This window comes from Hemicordylus capensis, chromosome 2 (genome assembly GCF_027244095.1).
Source record: "Hemicordylus capensis ecotype Gifberg chromosome 2, rHemCap1.1.pri, whole genome shotgun sequence".
NCBI lineage: Eukaryota > Metazoa > Chordata > Lepidosauria > Squamata > Cordylidae > Hemicordylus > Hemicordylus capensis.
Genome location: NC_069658.1, coordinates 214,710,868 through 214,731,988, shown reverse-complemented (window position 1 = coordinate 214,731,988; position 21,121 = coordinate 214,710,868). Strand labels below are relative to the sequence as shown.

General features: G+C 46.2%; 2 protein-coding genes across 2 annotated transcripts in view; both read right to left on the bottom strand.

Moving 5' to 3' along the window:
* Nucleotides 1–8,573, bottom strand: part of GNA15 (G protein subunit alpha 15) — a 45,971-nt gene extending 37,398 nt beyond the window's left edge. The window contains exon 1 of the mRNA XM_053303462.1: nucleotides 8,455–8,573. The gene's annotated coding sequence lies outside the window, so the exon portion shown is untranslated. The remainder of the gene's footprint in view (nucleotides 1–8,454) is intronic.
* Nucleotides 8,574–11,885: 3,312 nt separating this feature from the next.
* The window catches only part of GNA11 (G protein subunit alpha 11), a 44,550-nt gene continuing 35,314 nt past the window's right edge, over nucleotides 11,886–21,121 (bottom strand). Inside the window, exons 6-7 of the mRNA XM_053294420.1 lie at nucleotides 17,623–17,776; nucleotides 11,886–15,776 (exon numbers count right to left, since the gene is read on the bottom strand). Of these exons, the coding sequence (XP_053150395.1) occupies nucleotides 15,586–15,776; nucleotides 17,623–17,776 (345 nt within the window). The 3' untranslated portion in view covers nucleotides 11,886–15,585. The remainder of the gene's footprint in view (nucleotides 15,777–17,622; nucleotides 17,777–21,121) is intronic.

Below are 21,121 nucleotides of genomic sequence, written 5' to 3'. Positions count from 1 at the left end.
ATGTTTAATTGTGGTAATCTTGAATGGTTAAAATTTTAATTGTTTAATAGTTGGTTTTATTCCGTTTTTGTCATGTTTATTTTTGTAAACTGCCCAGAGCCTTTGGAGTCAGGTGGTATATAAATTAAAATTAAAAATAAAATAAAACAAACAAGTGCATTTGTGCCAAAGCATGTCAGGCTATGAACAAAAGGGGAGCAAATTTCTCTAGGCCACTGAGGTCTGGGGGATGCTATGGTGCCCTACCCTCACCCTTGTCGCCCTCCCATACCCAGCTGAAGTGCTTACTAGCTGGGAGGGGCTAGGGGTGAGGGGCTGTATCCTCCCCCTTCCCCGGGGCTGGCCACACCTGCTACACTGGCATGTCTCTGGGACAACACGAAGGGAACCACATAACACAAGTATGCACGCCTGAAGTCTGTATAAGCTATAAAGGTAAAGTGTGCCGTCAAGTCAATTTCGACTTCTGGGCGCTTTCCAGACCAAACCCTACAACGGGGTCAGAACGCATCTCGGAAGTGTGCTTCCACACTTCCTGCATCGTGACACCGCAATGCCTACGCAGACAGCAGGGTGCCATTCAGGGGCGGAGCCACCATTGGGCCAACGGGTTCAAAGAACCTGGGCTGATGACCAATCAGGGGCTGCGAGAGCAGCCCCGACACGCCCCCCACGTCTAATGTCAGACACGGGGGCAGTAGTTTAGCTCCCGAGTGGGGGCCGTGCAGCCCCTTCGGGAACTAAACTAAGGCTGGTGCTGTGTTTGCAGCGCCAGCCAGGAGTAGCTCTTCCCTGCAAAGGCAGGGAAGAATCACTCCTGGCTTTCCAGTAGGCCTATGAGATCACCCAGCATTCTGTGTGTGTGTCCATCCGTCTAAACCAAATCAGGGTACGGTTTTAGGGACACCTCAATGGCGTAGTTTGTGATGATGTCATCCACCCCAATCCAAGATGGTGGTCACATGACCATCTGAGGTGCAAGCTGGCTAATTTGTGGACTGTCTAACCCATTTACACCAAATTGGGTACAGTTGCAGTGAGTGACACACAGGGACACCTCAGTCCATAGTTTGGGATGCCCCAATGGTGTAGTCTGTGATGATGTCATCCACCCCATTCCAAGATGGCGGACGCATGACCATTTGAGGTGCAAGAGATCTAACTTGAGGACCTCGCTTTGAACCACATTCATTCCAGTTGTAGAGACAGTGAAAGGAAAGTAGGCTGATTAGTTACTTGTTTGGTTTTAGATTGTTTGGTTTTAGATTGTGAGCCCCATTGGGACAGATAACATCATTTCAATTCATTTCCTTTGTTATGTAAGCCACTTTGAGAACTTGTTTTGCTAGAAAATGGCATATAAACCATTAGTAACAACCATTAGTAAACCATTATAATTATTAGTAAACCATTAGTAACAACAGTGAATGCACCACTGAGAGACCATAAAGGCTAAGTTGAAGACAGATCATCCTGGAGAGAATCTATCTATGTGGTCGCTAAGAGTTGACACGAACTTGACAGCACTTAATCAATCAATCAACAACCACCCCTGCTAACTGAGCAAAGAGGCACTTTTTAAAGTGGCGATTCTAATATTCAGCAGAGGAATAGCAGCTGTCCCTATCTAGCCCAAGCACAGCATCTCTTCAGTTTGTTGCCGGTGCCTAGTACCTTATGTTTTGATAGAGAGCCCTTTGTGGACAAGGAACCATTTTCTTTATTGCGTTTCTACATAAACCACTTTGAACACTTAAGAACAGCCCTGCTGGATCAGGCCCAAGGCCCATCTAGTCCAGCATCCTGTTTCACACAGTGTCCCACCAGATGCCACTGGAAGCCACAGGCAAGAGGTGAGGGCACGCCCTCTTTCTCCTGCTGTTACTCCCCTGCAACTGGTACTCAGAAGCAGCCTGCCTTTGAGGCTGGAGGTGACCTTTAGCCCTCCAGCTAGTAGCTGCTGATAGACCTCTCCTCCATAAAGTTATCCAAACCCTTCTTCAAGCCATCCAGGTAGTTGGCGGTCATCACATCTTGTGGCAGAGAATTCCACAAGTTGATGATGTGTTGTGTGAAAAAGTACTTCCGTTTGTTGGTCCTAAATTTCCTGGCAATCAGTTTCATGGGATGACCCCTGGTTCTAGTGTGATGTGAGAAGGAGAAGAATTTCTCTCTATCCACTTTGTCCACACCATGCATGATTTTATAGACCTCTTATCATGTCTCCCCACAGTCGTCTTTTTTTCTAAACTAAATAGCCCCAGGTGTTGTAGTCTTGCATCATAAGAAAGGTGCTCTAAGCCCCTGATCATCTGGGTTGCCCTCTTCTGCACCTTTTCCAGTTCTACAATGTCCTTTTTCAGATGTGGTGACCAGAATTTACTCCAGGTATGGCCGCACCATCGTTTTGTATAAGGCATTATATTAGCAGTTTTATTTTCAGTCCCCTTCCTAATGATCCCTAGCATGGAATTAGCCCTTTTCACAGCTGCTGCACATTGAGTTGACACTTTCAAGGAGCTGTCCGCCATGACCCCAAGATCCCTCTCCTGGTCAGTCACCAACAGCTCAGATCCCATCAGCGTATACTTGAAGTTGGGTTATTCATCCCAATGTGCATGACTTTACACTTGTCAACACTGAACCACATTTGCCACTTTGTCGCCCACTCCCCCAGTTTGGAGAGATCCTTTTGGAGCTCCTCACAATCCGTTTTGGATTTCACTACCCGAAAGAGTTTGGTATCATCTGCAAATCTGGCCACCTCGCTGCTTACCCCTACTTCTAGATCATTTATGAATAAATTAATAAGCATCAGTCCCAGTACAAATCCCTGGGGGACCCCACTTCTTACATCCCTCCATTGTGAAAACTCTCCATTTATACCTACCCTCTGTTTCCTGTCTTTCAACTAGTTAGCAATCCACACATGTACTTGTCCCCTTATCCCATGACCGCTAAGTTTCCTCAGGAGTCATTGATGAGGAACTTTGTCGAAAACTTTTTGGAAGTCCAGGTATACTATGTCAACTGGATCACCTTGATCCACACACTTGTTGACACTCTCAAAGAACTCCCAAAGGTTCATGAAGCAAGATTTGTTGAAAAGTGCTGTATAAATATTTGTCATAACAGTGTGTTGCAACTGGATTCCAAAACATAAAGGGCAGTGGCTCAACTTTTAAATGCTTCACACTGAAAAGGGGACAAACTCTTTACATAACGTGGAGTTTGGCCCTAGAAACAGGGAGCTTATGTTTAGCCTGCAAAAGAGAGAACTAAGACAGACAGACAGACAGGAGAGCAGTCTTCAAATATTGAAGGGCTTGTCACAGAAGGGGAAGCTGGAGGCTTGTTCACTGTTGCTCCTGAGGGCAGGACTAGAGCCAGTGGTTTGAAATGACAAGGAAGCAGATTTATTATATTCAAAAGAAGCAGAAAGAAGAAGAAGAAGAATTAGCCAGCCCCTTGATGAGCCTCTTTGCAGTTCAACACAAAGGCTGTTCGCTCTGCATCTAGGAAGACTTGCATTTTGGGTGGTATACAAATGTGTTAAATCAATGTAAAAATAGGAAGCATTTCCTAATTGTAAGAGCTGTTGGGCAGTGGAACAGCCCGCCTTTGCTGGAGGTTTCCAAGTAGAGCATGGGCGGCCACCTGTCAGACGTAAGTTTTGGGCGGTATAAAAATACGTTAATAAATAAATTTTAAAACAAATGCTGCAGCCAATTCCTGCAGTGAGCAAGGGGTTGGGCTAGATGACCTCCTAGGTCCCTCCCAGGTCTTAATATTCTATGAGGGAAAGAGGCAGAGACCTGAAGGAGGAAAGAAGCAGGCATGGGTAATGGAGGAAAGGTCTAGCCAAGAAGTTGTGCAGGAGACCCTCTAAGAAGGGTCTCTATTTATATCTATGTAAACCGCTTTGAAAAGCATCATGTAAATATTCATCATATTTTTTTCGTATAGGGTCTACAAAGCAGCTGTGTGTCATAGCCAACCACAGATAGGCAAGAGAGCAGGGAAGAAGACTCTGCCTAAAAGAGCCACCACGCTGAGCTAACCGGCCAAATCTGCAGCAGCAGGCTTCGAAGTCCAATTAATCTTGGTACCGACATTCACCTTCTCCAAGCAGACATACTTTTAATTGCTGCTGTTCCACTGGCCCAGCATAAAGCACCTTCCTTTGACACATAAGGGTATCAAACATGCACCAGCAGCCAGCTTGAGTGATCGCAGGGAGACAAGCTATTTCCTCAGAAGGAAAAGATTAAATATGTAGGTCACCCTATTGTCTCTGAAGCCGAGCTCATGAGTATTGGGCAAGTCCCACCCAGAAGAAACAGGGACCAACCAGTAGCAAGAGGCAAAGAAGATTTATTATATTCAAAGAAGCGGAAAGAAGAAGAAGAAGAAGAATTAGCCGTCCCCTTGCTCAGCCTCTCCGCAGCTCAACACACAGGCTGTTTGCTCTGCGCCTGGTTGTTTATAAGAAGGGGTAATGTTTAGAGAACTTGCGTTCTTCATTGACAGCAGAGAGGAGAAAGGAAGGCCGAGGAAATCCAGATCTGTGTTGTCTGTCGCTTTTCAAAAGTACTAGAATTCCAAAGAAGAGCACTGCTTGCTAAAAACCTCACCACTTGGGCCACCCACATTTTTTAAACGCCCAGAGCTGTACTTTGAATTCAACGTTGTGTGCAGTAGTATTTTATTTTGTCTGGTTTGAATTGACAGTCAATGTTATGACTGTCAATTCATAAGGAGACCCCTTATTCTAGCATAGAGAAAGATTCGCTCTTCCATACTGTTTTTTTGTTTTAATGAAACCTCTTTGTCAAACTATTTCACCTGCCTAAACCTATTTAGTCTTCAGTCATCACAGATCCAAGATCTATCTAACTTGTAGTGGTTAGAGTGTTGGACTAGGACACCGGGAAGACCCAATTTCAAATCCCCATTCAACCATGAAACACACTGTGACTCTGGGAGAGTCATGTATCTCTCAGCCTAATCTCTCAGCCTACCTCACAGGGTTGTTGTGAGGATTAAAAAAACATGTACAACACTTTGAGCTCCTCGGAGGAAAAGCAGGATATAAATGTGACAGACAGACAGACAGACAGATATTTGATTTCAAAAGGGCTGGGGGTGGGAATCCACTTCATATTTGATTAAAAAAAGAGAGGGGGGGGAGAGATCATGTTCTATTACCTCCTCCCACTTTTAAAAATGGTGGATTGGTGCACTGATATTTATTTAATTTACATACCACTTTTTGTTTACAATATAGTTATGACCCAACTTATCTTGGAGCACAACTCACCTGCTAAAGATACTAAAGTCTGTCTTTGAGCACTTAAAGCATGTGGTGGTGGTTACTAGGAGCCAGCCTGCATTTGTCAAGAATGAAACCAACCAGGAGACTAATGGTATCTCCTTCTTTGAAAGGCTTACAAGTTTAGTAGATCATGGGGATGCCATGGACCTAGTATATCTTGATTTCAGCAAAGCAGTCTTCCCATGATATCCTTGTTGACAAGAGAATAAAATACAGGCTGTTCGGTGGATTCACAGCTCGTTGAACGGTAAAAGACACTGTTCCGTGGATTCACAGCTGGTTGAACAATCATTCTCAACTGAGTGCTTATTAAATGGTTCCACATAAACCTGAAGGCAGGCACTGAATAGCATGCCACAGGCCTCCATCCTGGACTGTGCAATGCCTTTATAACTGCCTTGGATGAGGGAGGGAATGATCATCAAATTTGCAGATGGCACAAATCTGTGATGGTGGACATAACACTGTAGAAGTTTCAAAATGATCTGGACAAAACTTGAGCATTAGGCCAAAACCACCAAGATGACGTTCAGAAACAAATGTAGAGTCCAGAACTTGGGCAAGAAAAATCAAATGCACAAGTAAAGGATGAGAAAGACCTGGCTTGACAGCAGTACATGTGAAAGTGATCAAGGAATCTTAGTGGTCCACAAGTTGAAGATGAGTGAGCAATGTGATCTAAGCGAATGTAATAATGGGCTGCATTACACAAGGAGTATTAGTCCTAATATTATGCACTGGCCAGGTCTCACTTGGAATACTGTGTCAAACACTGCACACTGCATTTTAAGGAGGCCATTGATAAATTAGAACAGGCTCCAAGGAAGACCACAGAGATGATGAGAGGTTCAGAAACCAGGTTCTGACTGTGTTTCACCCAGAGAAGACTACGGCTTCCATCTTAAAATAAGACTGGCACACAGAAGATGAAGACAACTTGTTCTCTGTTGTTTCCAAGGACTAGATCGAGTGGACTGAGCCACTGGAACAGTCTGCCTCATCCAGTGGCGGGTTCTCCTTCACTGAAGTTTTCCAAACAGAGGCTGGACAGCCAACTGTCAGGGATATTGTAGTAGTTTCCAGCACTAAATTGGACTAGCAAACCTCCAAGGTCTCTCCCAATTCTACAATATGACTGTATGAAGCTGCCATGCCAAATCAGACTTTTGACCCATCTAGGTCAGCCCTGTGGCAGCCAACTCTCCAGGGCTTCAGGAAGAAAGGGAACATTCTTAGCTCTACCCAGAGGTGCCAGAGATTGGCCTGGGGGCCTTCCCCATGCAGGACAGGTGCTCTACCAATTGGCAACAGCTCAGAGTTTCTCACATTGGAACCAACAGCAGCCTAGTCAAGACCAACTCCTTGGCCCTTCCAGTCCTCCAGATGGGTCCTCCCAGCCCAACCTGGAGACCCTAAGAGCTGAAACGTGGGCTGTTGACTTATCAAAGCCAAACCATTGGTCCAAGGTTTCAGGCAGGAGTCTTTCCCAGGCGGGGGCATCGCTAGGGGAGAGGGGGGCCCCGTGTTCGCCCCTCTCCATGGCAGCCCCTTGAGGAGAGGAAGATCATGAAGAAAATGGGGAGTGGTAGAGCTGAGGGGCCCTCAGGAGTGGGGAGCTGAGGGGCCCTCAGGAGTGGGGAGCCCCCGGGTTCTTTGAACCCATCCACCCAATTATAGCTACACCCGTTCCCAGGCCTACCTGGAGATGCTGCCAAAGAGCATGGGGGTCTTCTGCAAGCACAGCAGATGCTCTACTACCACTGAGCCATCTGTCCGTCCCTGGGACCTTTTGCACAGAAAGCACATGCTCTTCTATGGAGCTTTGAGTCCCACCCCGTGGCCTGCACAGACTCCATCCGTTTACCTCTTAATGGCATCATATCCTCTCAAACTCTTCTTTCAGTGCTCTTTTCAGCACTGGGTGACTTTTGGTTTCACGCTACTACGCAGCTTTAGTTACGACCCACTTTGGACTGTGTTCCCAAGCAAGCTGACTCCAACTATCCGGCTCCAGGTCTACAGATCAGTAGTCTAAAGTGGTAGGTAGACTTTAATTAATCCAGGAGAGTTGGATCGTGGCAGAGGTGTGCACAGTATTGTTGCCGATGTCATTCTTCAGACACGTTGGCGGCGGTAATCGGCCAAAAAGGCAGCTAATACTATGAACAGACCCGACATGACCTAACCAACTTCCTGTTTATAACTGGTTCTACCCAAAGAAAGGCAGTCATAATGACTGATCACCACTGATGTCAGCGACCCAGGCAGTATTCATCATCGCTACTTTCCATGGGATACAACCCAAATCACTTTATTTGTACCCCATAGATCTTTCAAAGATTTCGGGCAGGCTTTACCCTCACAGCCCCATGAAGCAATGCGAAGAGAGGGTGGGTGTGATTGGTAAAAGGAACCGAGGAAGCTTCAGGTCTGATGGAGGATCTGAAACCTGGTCTCTCTCCAGCCCAACTATGACACTAACTGCTGCAGTATGAACAATAATCATAATAAGCAGATTTTTTAAACTCAACATTTAGTCTAGAAATTAATGTGGATGGTACAGAGTATTACTATATCACTAGGGGTGCCACTGACTCAAACACATCCGCCGCCCCTTTTCCAGAGAGGAGAGCTGGTCTTGTGGGAGCAAGCATGACTTGTCCCCATAGCTAAGCAGGGTCTGCCCTGGTTGCATATGAATGGGAGACTTGATGTGCGAGCACTGCAAGATATTCCCCTTACAGGGGATGGAGCCGCTCTGGGAAGAGCATCTAGGTTCCAGGTTCCCTCCCTGGCATCACTAAGATAGGGCTGAGAGAGACTCCTGCCTGCAATCTTTGGAGATGCTGCTGCCAGTCTGTGAAGACGCAGCTAGATAGACCAATGGTCTGACTCAGTATATGGCAGTTTCCTATGTTCCTATGTTTCCTAACTCCTACACCTAATGGTGTAGTTCAGCTCCAAGAACTGACCCTTCCCTTCATGCTAAGGTGGGCTGTGAAAAGAACAGAGGACCCTACCCCAGAGGTTCTACAGGACCCCACATGCTCTCCCACAGCTCTAGAATGCTTCAGTCATCAAGCCTTGGGGTGCACAATGTGTGCCCAATGGGCCCCTACCTTGAGTAGGTGAGACAGACCAGACGCTATGCAGCTTCTTCAAAGGGTGCAAGCAGAGCTACTCCCCAGCTTTCACGAACTTTTAATTCACATCCAAGTTTCTGAAGCATGGCTCCCGGGGACCTCTGATGTCACCACAGAAGCAAAACCGGGTGGGGGTGGGGGAACGGGACTAAGTGAAACCACCACTGATGGAAAGGCCCCTCCCACTTACTCATTCTGAAACCAAGGTGGGGGAAGTGGCCCCCACCATTCAGGCTTCAGGATCACCTACACTTCCCCTTTTCTCACGTCAATGCAATCGTTTTGGAGTGCATTTGTGTACGTGCAACTGGGGCATGAGCTCGGGTTGCCTTCCAGCAGCACTGCTCTAGACGCTGCCCTTTTGAGAATTGCATTGCTCCCTTCCGGGCCAATGCAAGTTTTAGACCTCTGAACTGCAAAGCGTGAGAAATGCCGCACAGCATTTAAGCAGAATGTCACCAAACAGATGCTCTCTAGCGACATCTAGTGCCCAGTTTGGAACAGAGGAATAAGAGGATACATCAGTCGGCAGCTTAAGGTTCAGGTGTCAAAATCGTGGCATGTGGAATGACGGAGTAACACTCACTAGGGAAGTGCACGGAACTGGCAACGGCTGGTTGGAGGGCAGGGGGTTACCTTTGAGCAGCATGGAGGGTGCTCCCCCTCCCCCACAGCTGCATTTCCTCTGCCAGCGCTGTGTTTAAAAATGGTCCTGCGGGGCAGCAGTATACTTCCTTGCCACCCAGTGCACATCTGACCAGAAGTGCCTGGTGCATGTGCATGATGTGCACATGCACACCAGGGTGGCAAGGAGGTATGCTGCCACCCCACAGGACTATTTTTAAACACAGCACCAGCAGGGAAAATATGGCGGCAGCGCGGTGGGGAGAAGAGCACCCTCCCTGCTCCTTAAAGGTAACCCCCTGCCATCGAACCGGCCAAACCTTCGAACCGGTTCGGAGGTCCGTAAAAGGGCCTCCAAACTGGTTCATGCACACCCCTAGCACTCACACCAACTCTTGGGAGGCTGAAACGCTGAGCTGAGCAAGATCCAGTTCTGTGCAGAAAGGGCCACAATGCACTTCTCCAGGTCTATTCTCTAAGGATGGACGTTAGTGGGAATTTCAGAAATTCTGCTTGCCCAGGAACCGAGCTTAGACTGGGCACCATTTTATTTTAAAGTTGTCAATTCCCACTAGATACAAGACAGAAAGGCAACTGAAATACCAGTGAGTTGCACTGGATCACACTGGACTGGTAAGATCTGCATTTCAATTTCATTAGGCATTTAAAAAACTTTACTTAAAATAGTTTAATTATATGTGGAGTCCTTCACATTTAAAATGTATTAGTGCTGGCATGTGAAGTCTAAGAGTGAATAGATGAAGACCTGGCACATCACTTCTGAAAGGTTGCCTACCTCTGATCTAGGCCAAGAATGGGTAGTATCCAAGCTTGCAGGATTTATCGCACCCCACAACCAGAATAACCCCAAGATCCACAAATCAGAGGCAGGGCCAAAATGATAGCTCAGAGGGCTGGCTGTAGATTTAGAATTGAGGAGAATACAAACTGGAACCATTTTTTGGTTAATTGGATTAGATATGATTATGAGAATATGCCAGCAAAATGGTGAGTTCAAAACTATGCAAACTAAACTGAGCCAGAGGTAAGCTAAGTAATTTTGGAGCCTGGACCTAAAGACCTCTGGAGGCCTCCCCTCCCTTGCAAATTAAGCACCATAATGGTCAGCTGGGTGACCACACCACCGGGGGCAGACTAAAGAGGATTTGGGGGCCCCCAGGGGCTGTGGAGGCCCTGGACTTCAGCCCCAAAGCCCAGGGGTAAGAGTGCCTCTGAACTGAACAAGAGCATTAGAGAACTGAGTGCCTCTGAGCACACCAAAACTGAACTCTCAGTCCTTCCACACGAAAACCCATTCCCGATTGCTCCTCAGTGTTTTAGCAATCTAATTTGATGGGGGTGGGGGGGAAGCCTGATACTATTAAGAGTTCTACCAGTAGATCTGAGCTACCTCACCTCCCTCCCTTCATCACAATCAAGATAAGAGAACTGTAGATCAGGCCCACCTAATATGTGTGCAATACCTGCACCAGCTCCTCCAAGACACTGTCTCCTCACAAATAGATCTGTAAGTTGGGACCTAGCATCTGCTTTGCCAGTTGCCCATCAATGCAGCATGTCGCCTCCATGCCCCAAATTCAAGTAAAATTGGTGGGCTTTTCAACAGAAGGGAATACTCCACCTCCAAACTTGTTTTGCTTATGATCAGTCCGTGAGCACAAGCACACACATGTGCATACTCCTGCCACATTGGGACAACCGTCAACTCTACATTTGCAGAGGATGCTGGGAAGAAATAGTGCAATTTTATCCTTGCAACAAGGGTGGGGTGAAAACTTTCACTCTGTCAAATTAATCTAGCCACCATGAGGGATCATTTTGAAATCCAATTGGTCTTTTATTTTGTCTGAAGTGTCTTAACCATGAATCCATTACCCTTTTCCTTTAGAAAGAAGCCTCCATATCTTCTAATTGCCAAGTTGATAAAACTTGTGCATAAATGATTGCTTTCTTCTTTCTGCATTTACACAAGTAGTCTTGTTGATCATGTGCCTATTGCAAGCACGTTGGCATCAACCTTCTGATTTTTCAACAAAAAGTGTTGATTTCTTCCATCTCAGGCTGTTGAATCTTCTGTCCTTCTGTACATACCAATCTGTATGAACACATGATGCTGCCTCATAACAAAAAACCAGATCCTTGGCCCACTAAGCCCATCTTCTACTCCAATTAAAAACGAACTTGGGTAAAGAACTCTCTCATCGCCTACTAAAACACCCATTTCACTGAGGTGCAGGCATTGAACCTGGCATCGTCTTCATAAAGAGCATGTGCTCTAACCCTGGAGCTGTGGATGTTAACAATGAAGACACAAGACTGCCTTCTACTTGTTCAGAGCCTTAGCCCAGGGGCTCTGAAGCTTGGGTCCACAGACGTTGAACTACAGCTCCCATGATGCCAGTCATAATGGCCAAAGGCCACCGTAGTCCACATTTGGGGACCCAAGTTTGAGAACTCCTGCCTTCACCGATTCAGCCCAGGCATCCATTCCAACTGGAAGCTCACCAGGATCCCAGGCAGAGGGTTTTTTGCCAGTCCTGCCTACCAAAGATTTGTGCCTCTTGAGACACCAGGAATTGAACCTGGGACCTTCTGCATGTTAAGTATGTTGAGCCCCTCCCCAATAACTTGTGGGCCTGTTTCCAGGCTTATCATTGAAACGTCTAAAGTCCTTCAAGGACTACTTCAGCATTAGCAACATAGATTGTACCAAAGTTCAAACTGCAAGAACAAATGAGCAAAGATTTTTTTTTTTTTGGTAGTTGTTTTTCTAAAGGAACAAATTTTATTCCAATTTCAAACAATTTATTTCAGGAGAAAGATATGAAAATCGATTTCCATCAGGTACTTCTAACAACGAGGGCCCAGCACCCAGCAGACGAGAGAACTGAAGTGTCCCGAGAACCCCCATTTCTGCCTCATGGACTGGAGAGAGACAAGTACATGGGCAAAATGTATCCCGGGCCACATAATTCGGAATCCCCTCCCCCTCCCAGACCTCCCCCCCACCCACACGCATAACACCACATGCAATTTCAAAATGACAAAAAGGTTTAAAAACAGCATTTTTATATAGTAGTTTTCCTTCCTTCTTTAAATAGGATAATGTTTAAATGTTTTGTTTTTTTTAAATCAGGATCTCTTATAATACACAAGTATAACCAAATAATCTTCCACCACACTGGTACTTTGTAAAAGAGTCTCTGGTACTAAAGAAAGAACAGGGCATTGGCACAAATCATAACGCTTAAAAAAAAGACACACACGCACACACAGAGAGAGTACTGAATTATAGACTTTAACCTCTGTTGGACTCAACCAACCTTCGCTTTTCTGTGAAGCGCAATACAATTAATGGCCAGTGTGCACGCCAACAGCACATGTTTTTAAAGTAGTAATAAAATGTATGATGGGGGAACACATACACACGCGCACACACACACACACACACAAAAGACACACAATTGAAGGCAACGACAGACCGAATAATTCGATTCCCGGGAAAGGGAAGACATGGCCAAAAGGGGAGGGGCAGTTGCTCGCTGTACAGCCAATCATTTCAAACTTCTCCAAGGAAATGGAATGATGCGTTTACAATCCTCTTCCTGCAGACAATAAGGTTTGAGAACAGGTTACTGTGTCTTCAGTAGGATTTCTCTCTCTCTCTTTGCTAAAGTGCACTGTGAACACAACTTGGTCAACAGATTGCTCCTTCATCTCAACTCTAGTTCTTCCACACATATGCATCATCTCAATATTCTGCATCCTCACTTCTGGCACATTTGGAACTTTTGAGCAGCTTCTCTCGGGAGAAACAGGAAAGGGGTGGCCTTGGTGGGTTTGGCACATTCATTGCAAGCAGTTGCCCACCCAAAAAGCTGGTCCACAAACGAATGCTTCACATGCAGGCGGTGGAAGTTGCTGGAAAGTGCTCACTGGACTAGCACAGCCCCCACACGACACTTTAAGTGCCCCCCTCTGCCAAAGCCACCACTGGCATTGACAGTTACTCGAAAACTCTCCCTCTGCGTGGACCAACAGCCTGTTCAGCAAGAAAGGAGATTTGACAGATCCAAGGTGCCAAACCTGATTCAGGAAGGGAGGTCCACCAAAAAAAATGGGGGGGGGGGAGAAGAGAAATCCAAAAGACATCTGAGAAGCTGACTTTCACGCTTCTCAATCTCATGGCTACAGGTCCAATGCCTGCAGTGGACGCTGCAGATAAAAAACAAAGGAGGGATTTGAATGATAAGGTACTCCAGGCATTGGCACATGAAGAACAGAACATTTCTTGCAGAACAGTAAGTGGATTTTGTTTTTGGCAAGGACACAAGATTGATGCAAAAGCCATCCTGACCCCAGCGGGAAGCCCCCTCCCTCACAGTCCCCAAGAACATTTAGACATAAATCAGGAATGTTGGTAATTCTACGAAAGCAGCCACTGCCCTACCCTCAGCTCCATCAACTTTGGGATGGGGATTTCTCCTCCTTCTTGGTCTCCCAGTTTTTTTAAAAAGAACTTGTCACTCCCATGTTGCTGGATGTGCAACTGTACCCAGGAATCCCTTTAAACGCAACACTTTGTGCTCACTGTCTGCTGTTGTGTTCTGTGGCATGGAGCAGTCCCCTCCGACCTGGAGGCAGCACCCCTATCCAAGCCCACCCCATCTGGAATGCCAGTTTCCACGTGTAATCAAGATTTGTTAGTGTTAAAAGACCAAGACCCATCGGAGAAGAGAAGAGATCCCATGAAGTCTTGTGCAAGGAAGTCCACTTAGTGTTGTTCTACGCGAGAGAAAAAGCATTTGACACTCCCTTCGGCAGCCCATGTGGTGGCAACTGACCTTTTTCTCTTTAAAGAGTCTCAAGCTGTACTCTGTCGCATCTGGAAAATTTGTGACCCTAAAGTCACATTAGTGTTGTCTGCACTTCTGGTTCAAGAGCCTGCCCTTCCCTCCTGCACCATTTGCTTTGCCCTGTGGCAATAATTCTCCCAGACGAGCAAGGGGTTTTTGGCACTGTCTCCTACTTTGGCTTCAAGGAGGTTTCGCAGGAACACATTTGGCACCAGGAATCCAGAACTGGAACCTTCGATCTGCGCACTGTGATGTCAACTGCCAGGGCAGCTGCGTTCTCCTTCAATACTGCACTGCTGGTTCTGGCTTTGGCTTGGTGTATGCTGCTCCCATAAAAACACATGTGGTGACCTCCAAGGTAAAATATCCATACAAATGTTTCCGGCAGAACAAAGCCTTCCAAAGTTTCACAAGCGGGAGGAAGAAGAACAGCTGCAGTTTACACAGGATGGCCCCAAGTGCATCTGCTAGGAGTCAGAGCCTTTGACCCCTTCCTAAAGCTTTTCCATGTGAAGACTCCACACACTCTAAAATGCACAGATTCAACCACTGTTTGCTCCGTTTTGAAGAATCACCACAGGTGGGTGAGAGGTTTTTACCCAAAATAATAATAAATGCTGGATCCTCAGACTTTTCCTCCAATCCAAAATTTGGGCTTCACCACCACCACCACCACCACCACCCCCCTGTGATGCCTTTACATCTCACACTGGATGAAGATTTCCCTAAAGTGAGCTTACTCTAACAATTAGAAAAAACATCAGGCACTTCCCCCAGGCTCGATAGCTATTGCTTGGTTTGTAGTCTATGAACAAAAATACAGCATGTATAGCAAACTATGTATAGAATAATAATTTAAAAAAAATCACAGTCTTCATATAACTTTCATAATTGATAAAGGACAAAAAAGAATCTAGACTAAAATGGTACAAAGAACAGAGGGGGAAATGGATGGCTTGATTTGTGCTACTGTTGGGAGAGCATTTGCTCCTTCCAAGGTATCATCTCATCTCGGTGCACCCTGGAGCTATCCTTTTGGCAGAGGATGCGCCAAGGGGCCTAGGGGAAGAAAGGTGTCATGGTGAACAAGTTACACCAGAGGAATCCTATGGCACAAAGTGGAGAAGCTAGTAACATTCCACCCTCCCATAGTCAAGCGAGTTCATGATCTGAGCTGGAAAGCCTGGGACTGATATACCACCAGAACAGAAAGGGAAAGTAAGAACTGGCTAACGCAACGTAACGACCTGTGAGAGGAAGCCGCCTTGACTGTTGGCAAGAAAGCAGGAAATTAACAAGGTGCCAGAGAGAGAGAATGAAACAAAACGTGTCCCCTGTTAAACTGAGAAATAAAAGCAAATTCGTTTAAAAATCAGCGGTTCTGTGGGGCAGACATGAGACTCCAAGATAACAGTGAGCAAAAGAACTCGCCACTCCACAGATCAGACAATTTGCAATCATTACATCATTAAAAGTTAAGATAGTTTTTCCTGTACATTTTTTTTAAATTCATGGGGTTCTCTCGTCTTACTTTCTTCACGACAAAAGGTCTCCCGAGGAGATCTAGGGAGGGGGTAGGGTGGGGAACAGGGTAGGTAAATCAAGGTCAGACTAGGTTATATTCCTTCAAGTTGAGCTGCAAGATGGTGTCCTTGACGGCAGCAAAGACAAACCGGATGTTTTCCGTATCTGTGGCACACGTGAAGTGAGAGTAGATAATTTTGTCGCTGTCGGGATTTAGATCCACAAACATCTTGAGGATGAATTCCCGGGCTGCCTGTGCGTCTCTTTGGGGGCCTGCAACAGACCAGAGGGTGGGGGGTGGGGGAGAAAAAAAAGGAGAACCAGGGTTACAATAAGGAGATTTCAACTAAGCAGCAGGGTAGCTAGCTCTTAAGGGGAAGACACTGTCTAAAACTAGCTTGTCTGAACCAACTGACAGACAGCCACTATCTTCCCATCAGGGAAATCCTACCAGCAGCTAGTCCCACTCTGAGTACAAGTACCTACCCATTACCGTGGGGAATATACAGTGGCCATGCAGCAAGACAGATTGCGAGGAGCTCAAAAAGGATCTCTCCAAATGGAGGAGTGGGCAACAAAAGGGCAGATGCAGTTCAATGTTCGCAAGTGTAAAGTGATGCATACTGGGGCAAAAAACCCCAACTTCACATATATGCTGATGGGGTCTGAGCTGTCAGGGACTGACCAGGTTGTGGTGGACAGCTCACTGGAAGTGTCAACACAATATGCGACAGCTGTGAAAAAGCCCAAATGCCTGGTACCATTAGGAAGGGGACTGAAAATAACCTCAGAAAGGACAGAGAACTGGATAAGGTACAGAAGAGAGCAACCAAGATGGTTGGGGCCTAGAGCACCTTCCTTAAAAGGCAAGGCTATAACACCTGGGGCATTTTAGTATGGGGGAAAAGACAACTGAGAGATGACATGAGGTCGATAAGATTATGCATGGTGTGGAGAGAGAGAATTTTTTCTCCCTCTTGCATAACACTAGAACCAGGTGTCATTCCATGAAACTCATGGCCATAAATTTAGGACTGACAGAAGGAAAAAAAATTCACACAACACATGGAATTCTCTGCCACAAGATATGGTAACAGCCGACAACCTGGATGGCTTTAAGAGGAACTTAGATAAATTCATGGAGGATAAGTCTATCAATGGCTACTACTATGAGGGCTATAGGCCACCTCCAGCCTATGAGGCAAGATGCCTCTAGATCAGGGTTTCTCAATGTGTGGGTCCCCAGATGTTATTGGACTTCAACTCCCCTACTCCCCAGCCCCAGCGGCCTTTGGTTGGGAATTATGGGAGTTGAAGTCCAATTACACCTGGGGACCCACATGTTGAGAATCCCTGCTCTAGATACCAGTAGGGGAGCAACAACAGGAGAGGGCATGCCCTCAACTCCTGCCTGTGGGCTCCCCAGAGGCATCTGGTGGACCACTGTGTGAAACAGGATGCTGGGCTAGATAGGCCTTGGGCCTGATGCAGCAGGGATGTTCTTACGTTCTCTGGCATTGATTGGTTTAGGGGGGCTGAGAAGTCAAATGTCACTGGCTGAACTACTCTGATCTAAGCAGTTTATTTCCACCTGATTGCAGCAGAGGGAGACAGCAGTGCCTATTCCACTTGGCGCCATCCCTCCCAGCGGTTTCCCCTCAAGGCGCATTCCATCTAGTCTCTATGCAACTCATTCATTCAAATTTATTTATTTATTAAAAATCTATATATTTAAAAGTATCTGAACTGGCTTGTTCTCCCTCTTTCCTCTTGTTCTGTGTCCATTAGATTGTAATTCAGTGAGCGGGGACAATTTTTAGCTTATGCATGACTAGAAACATCTAAGTGCTTTATAAATCAGCAGCCCCCACAATCCACAGTCCCTCTACCCAATGAGGGCTAGTCTTCTACCTGCCAACTCCTTATGGTTTTGAGGGACACTTTTAAAAAATAGAAATGTTTCCCACTACCTGCCCCCCACCTTGATAATGGCAGAACATTCAGTCTTGGGTTTCTAGTTGGGGGACTAGTAGTAAGGGCTGGCAAGCCCCTCAGCTGTCTGAGCACTGCTGGAATAGTTAGAAATAGCTCTCCCTGCTCCAAGAAAGAAACTTCTTACCATCAAACTCTGGAAAATAATCCACAAGGTGAGAATACATTATCTTGTCTTCCAACAGGTCTTTCTTGTTGAGGAAAAGGATGACGGAGGAGTTCTGGAACCAGGGATACGTGATTATGGTCCGAAAGAGGGCTTTGCTCTCTTCCATCCGGTTCTGTCAGAAGAAACAAGGTTTTTAGACCTCATGGATGCAACAGGCCAACAAACAAACCCTAATTGTCCTCCTTCTACATAAGGTTGCATCTACACAAAACTGAAGTGTCCTGGTAAACCAGGACCAAACACACTGATTATCACTACCAGGAAGAGAGAGACCTGCTCACTGTGGTTACTGGCAATGCCTGGGTACTTAAATAGTGCCAAACGGCCTTCAAAATGGCACATTTTCAACTATACCCCCCAATCAGCTTCAGCTGATACGCCAGATATGTCATTTCTGGAGGTAAATGACCTTAAAACAGTGTTACATATTTATTAATTTTTTATATAACATACTGTTATACTGCCCAAAACTTAGGTCTTTGGGCAGCTTACAACAGAACAAAACACAAAAAATTAACACATTAGCTAACACAATAAATGACTACAAAAATTAAAACATTGGAACAATTTAAAAACTTTTAAACAATGTTTTAAAACAGTATTTAATTAAAAGCCTGGGTGAACAGATGAGTCTTTAAACTATCCACACCCAGCACAGTACTTCCAGTGATTGTTGCTGGTGTCTATCTTCTGTTTCTTTTTAGATTGTGAGCCCTTTGGGGACAGGGATCCATTTTGTTTATCTTATTTTTTTGTTATTTCTCTGTGTGAACCACCCTGAGCCATTTTTGGAAGGGTGGTATAGAAATCCAATCAATCAATCAAAATAAAAATAAAAATAAAGTTTAAGAGTTATCAGAGACGGGGAGGCTCTTATTTCAATAGGGAATGCATTCCAAAACTTTGGGGCAGCAGCAGAGAAGGCTGTCCTTGACTAGCCTCCAGATGATCCAGTGACAACTGCAGACAGACCTCTTCTGAAAATCTCAATGGACAATTGGGATCATGATGAAGAAGATGTTCTCCTAAATACCCAGGGCCCAAGCTGTTTAGGACTTTACAGGTAATAACCAGCACCTTCTGTTTTGTCCGGAAACTTATCAGCAACCAGTGTAACTCTTTCAGTACAGGAGTAATAAAGTCTCTCCCGAGATGACCCAGAGACCAACCTGGCTACTGCATTCTGGACCAGCTGTAAAAGCTGTAGTTTCTGCACTACATACAAAGGCAGCCCCACATAGAGCTCATTGCAGTAATCCAGTCTGGAGGTTACCAGAATATGTACCACTGTTCTGAGGTAATTTATCTCAGGAAACGGACGGAGCTGGTGTATCAGCTGAAACTGACAGAAGGCACCTCTGGACACTGCCTCAACCTGGGATACCAGGGAAAGGTTTGGATCCAGAAGCACACCCTATAAGAACAGCCCTACTGGATCAGGCCCAAGGCCTATCTAGTCCAGCCTCCTGTTTCATACAGTGGCCCACCAGATGCCGCTGGAAGCCTACAGGCAGGAGTTGAGGGCAAGCCCTATCTCCTGCTGTTATTCCCCTGCAACTGGTACTCAGAAGCATCCTGCCTTTGAGGGTCCTTCTGGGGGAGTGTGACCCCATTCAGAACTGTCAGATCAAAATTGTCTCCAAAGTTCCAACCCTGCACAATGAGTATCTCTGTCTTATCTGGATTCAGCCTGTTTGTTATCCCTCATCCAGCCCATCACCGCCTCCAGGCAGGCATTTAGGGAGGTTATGCCCTTTCCCGATGATGCTAACATGGAAAAATAGATGTGGGTGTCATCAGCATACTGATAGCACCCTGCACCAAATCTCCTGATGATCTCTCCCAGCGGTTTCATGTAGATGTTAAACAACATCGAGACAATATGGAGCCCTGAGGGACACCATACACGAATTCAGATTTTGTAGAACAGTCTCCAAGGGACATCATCTGGAACCTGCCCAAAAGGTAGGAGGGGAACCACTGCAAAGCAATGCCCCCCTCTCCCAACCCCCTAGATGCTCCAGAAGGATACTATTGTTGATAGTATGGAAAGCCGCCGAGAGGTCCAAAAGGACCTACAGAGTTACACTTCCTCTGTCAATTCCCAATTGGAGATTGTCCATCAGGCTGACCAAGGCAGTCTCTACCCCATAGCCCAACCGAAAGCCAGTCTGAAATGGGTCTAGATAATCGGTTTCTTCCAAGACTGCCTGGAGCTGGGAGGCCACCACCCTCTCAATTACCTTGCCAGCAACGGAAGATTGTAGACAGGCCTGTAATTACTCAACTCTGAGGGATCCAAGGCAGGCTTCTTCAGAAGTGGTCTAATAATTGCCTCCTTAAGACAAGGAGGCATCCTGCCCTACCTCAGAGAAGTGTTTATGATCTCTACCAGGCCTTTTCCACAACTACCCCCCTGCCAGATACTATAAGCCATGTTGGGCAAGAGTCAAGAGAACAAGTGGTAGGCCGTACCAGTCCAGACAGCTTGTCCACGTCCTCAAGAGTCACAAACTGGAATTGATCCAACCTAACCACACAAGGGGAGTCACTGGATACCTCCACATCAGACACTGAAGTAACAGGAGATTGAGTCTAAGTCAGCTCGAATATGAGTTTTCCAGAAAGAATTCACTAAACACATCACAGCGGGTAATCGATGGTTCCAGATTCTGATTCAAGGGAGGAGGGGCACATACTAGTCCTCTCACAACCCTGAATTACTCCGCCAGACGTGAACTTGCGAACAAAATACGGGCAGAAAAAAATAGCTTCTTTGTCATACATATTTTGCCTAAGCATAGATCTTTAAATGTGCTCTATGTTGTAATCTTTCAGATTCGAGTCGAGTCTTTTGCCGCTTGCGCTCCAGTCGTCTACCTTGCTGCTTCAACCCCCGCAGTTCTTCCATATACCAAGGGGCCAATTTTGCAGCAGGTCGGAGACGACACTTAGGAGCAATCATGTCTACTGCCCCGATGTGTTTGCTATTTCAGTTCTCCATCAGAGCACCAAAGGATCGCCGGCAGAGCCAACACTAAATCCCTCCAAGGCTTCTTGGAATCCTCTTGGATCCAATAATCTTCTCAGGCGGACCATCCTAATAGGCCCTTCAGCCCTGCAAAGGTGGGAAGTGACTGTGAGCCCAACCTTAACCAGATGGTGGTCCATCCATGACAATGGGGAAATCTCAGGAGTCCCCACCCATGGAAGACCACCCTGATCAGAATGAAAGGCCAAATCAAATGTGTGACCCTCAATGTGCGTTGGTCCCAAGACCACTTGGGATTGGCCCATAGTTGTCATGGCAGCTATGAACTCCTGAGCTGCCCCGGACAAATTAGTCCTGAAATGAACACTGAAGTCCCCCAGCACCATGCCCAGGAGACTCCAATACCAAGCCTGAGACCAAGTCCGTCAGCTCAGTTAGGGACTCTGTTGAGCAGCAGAAATCCAA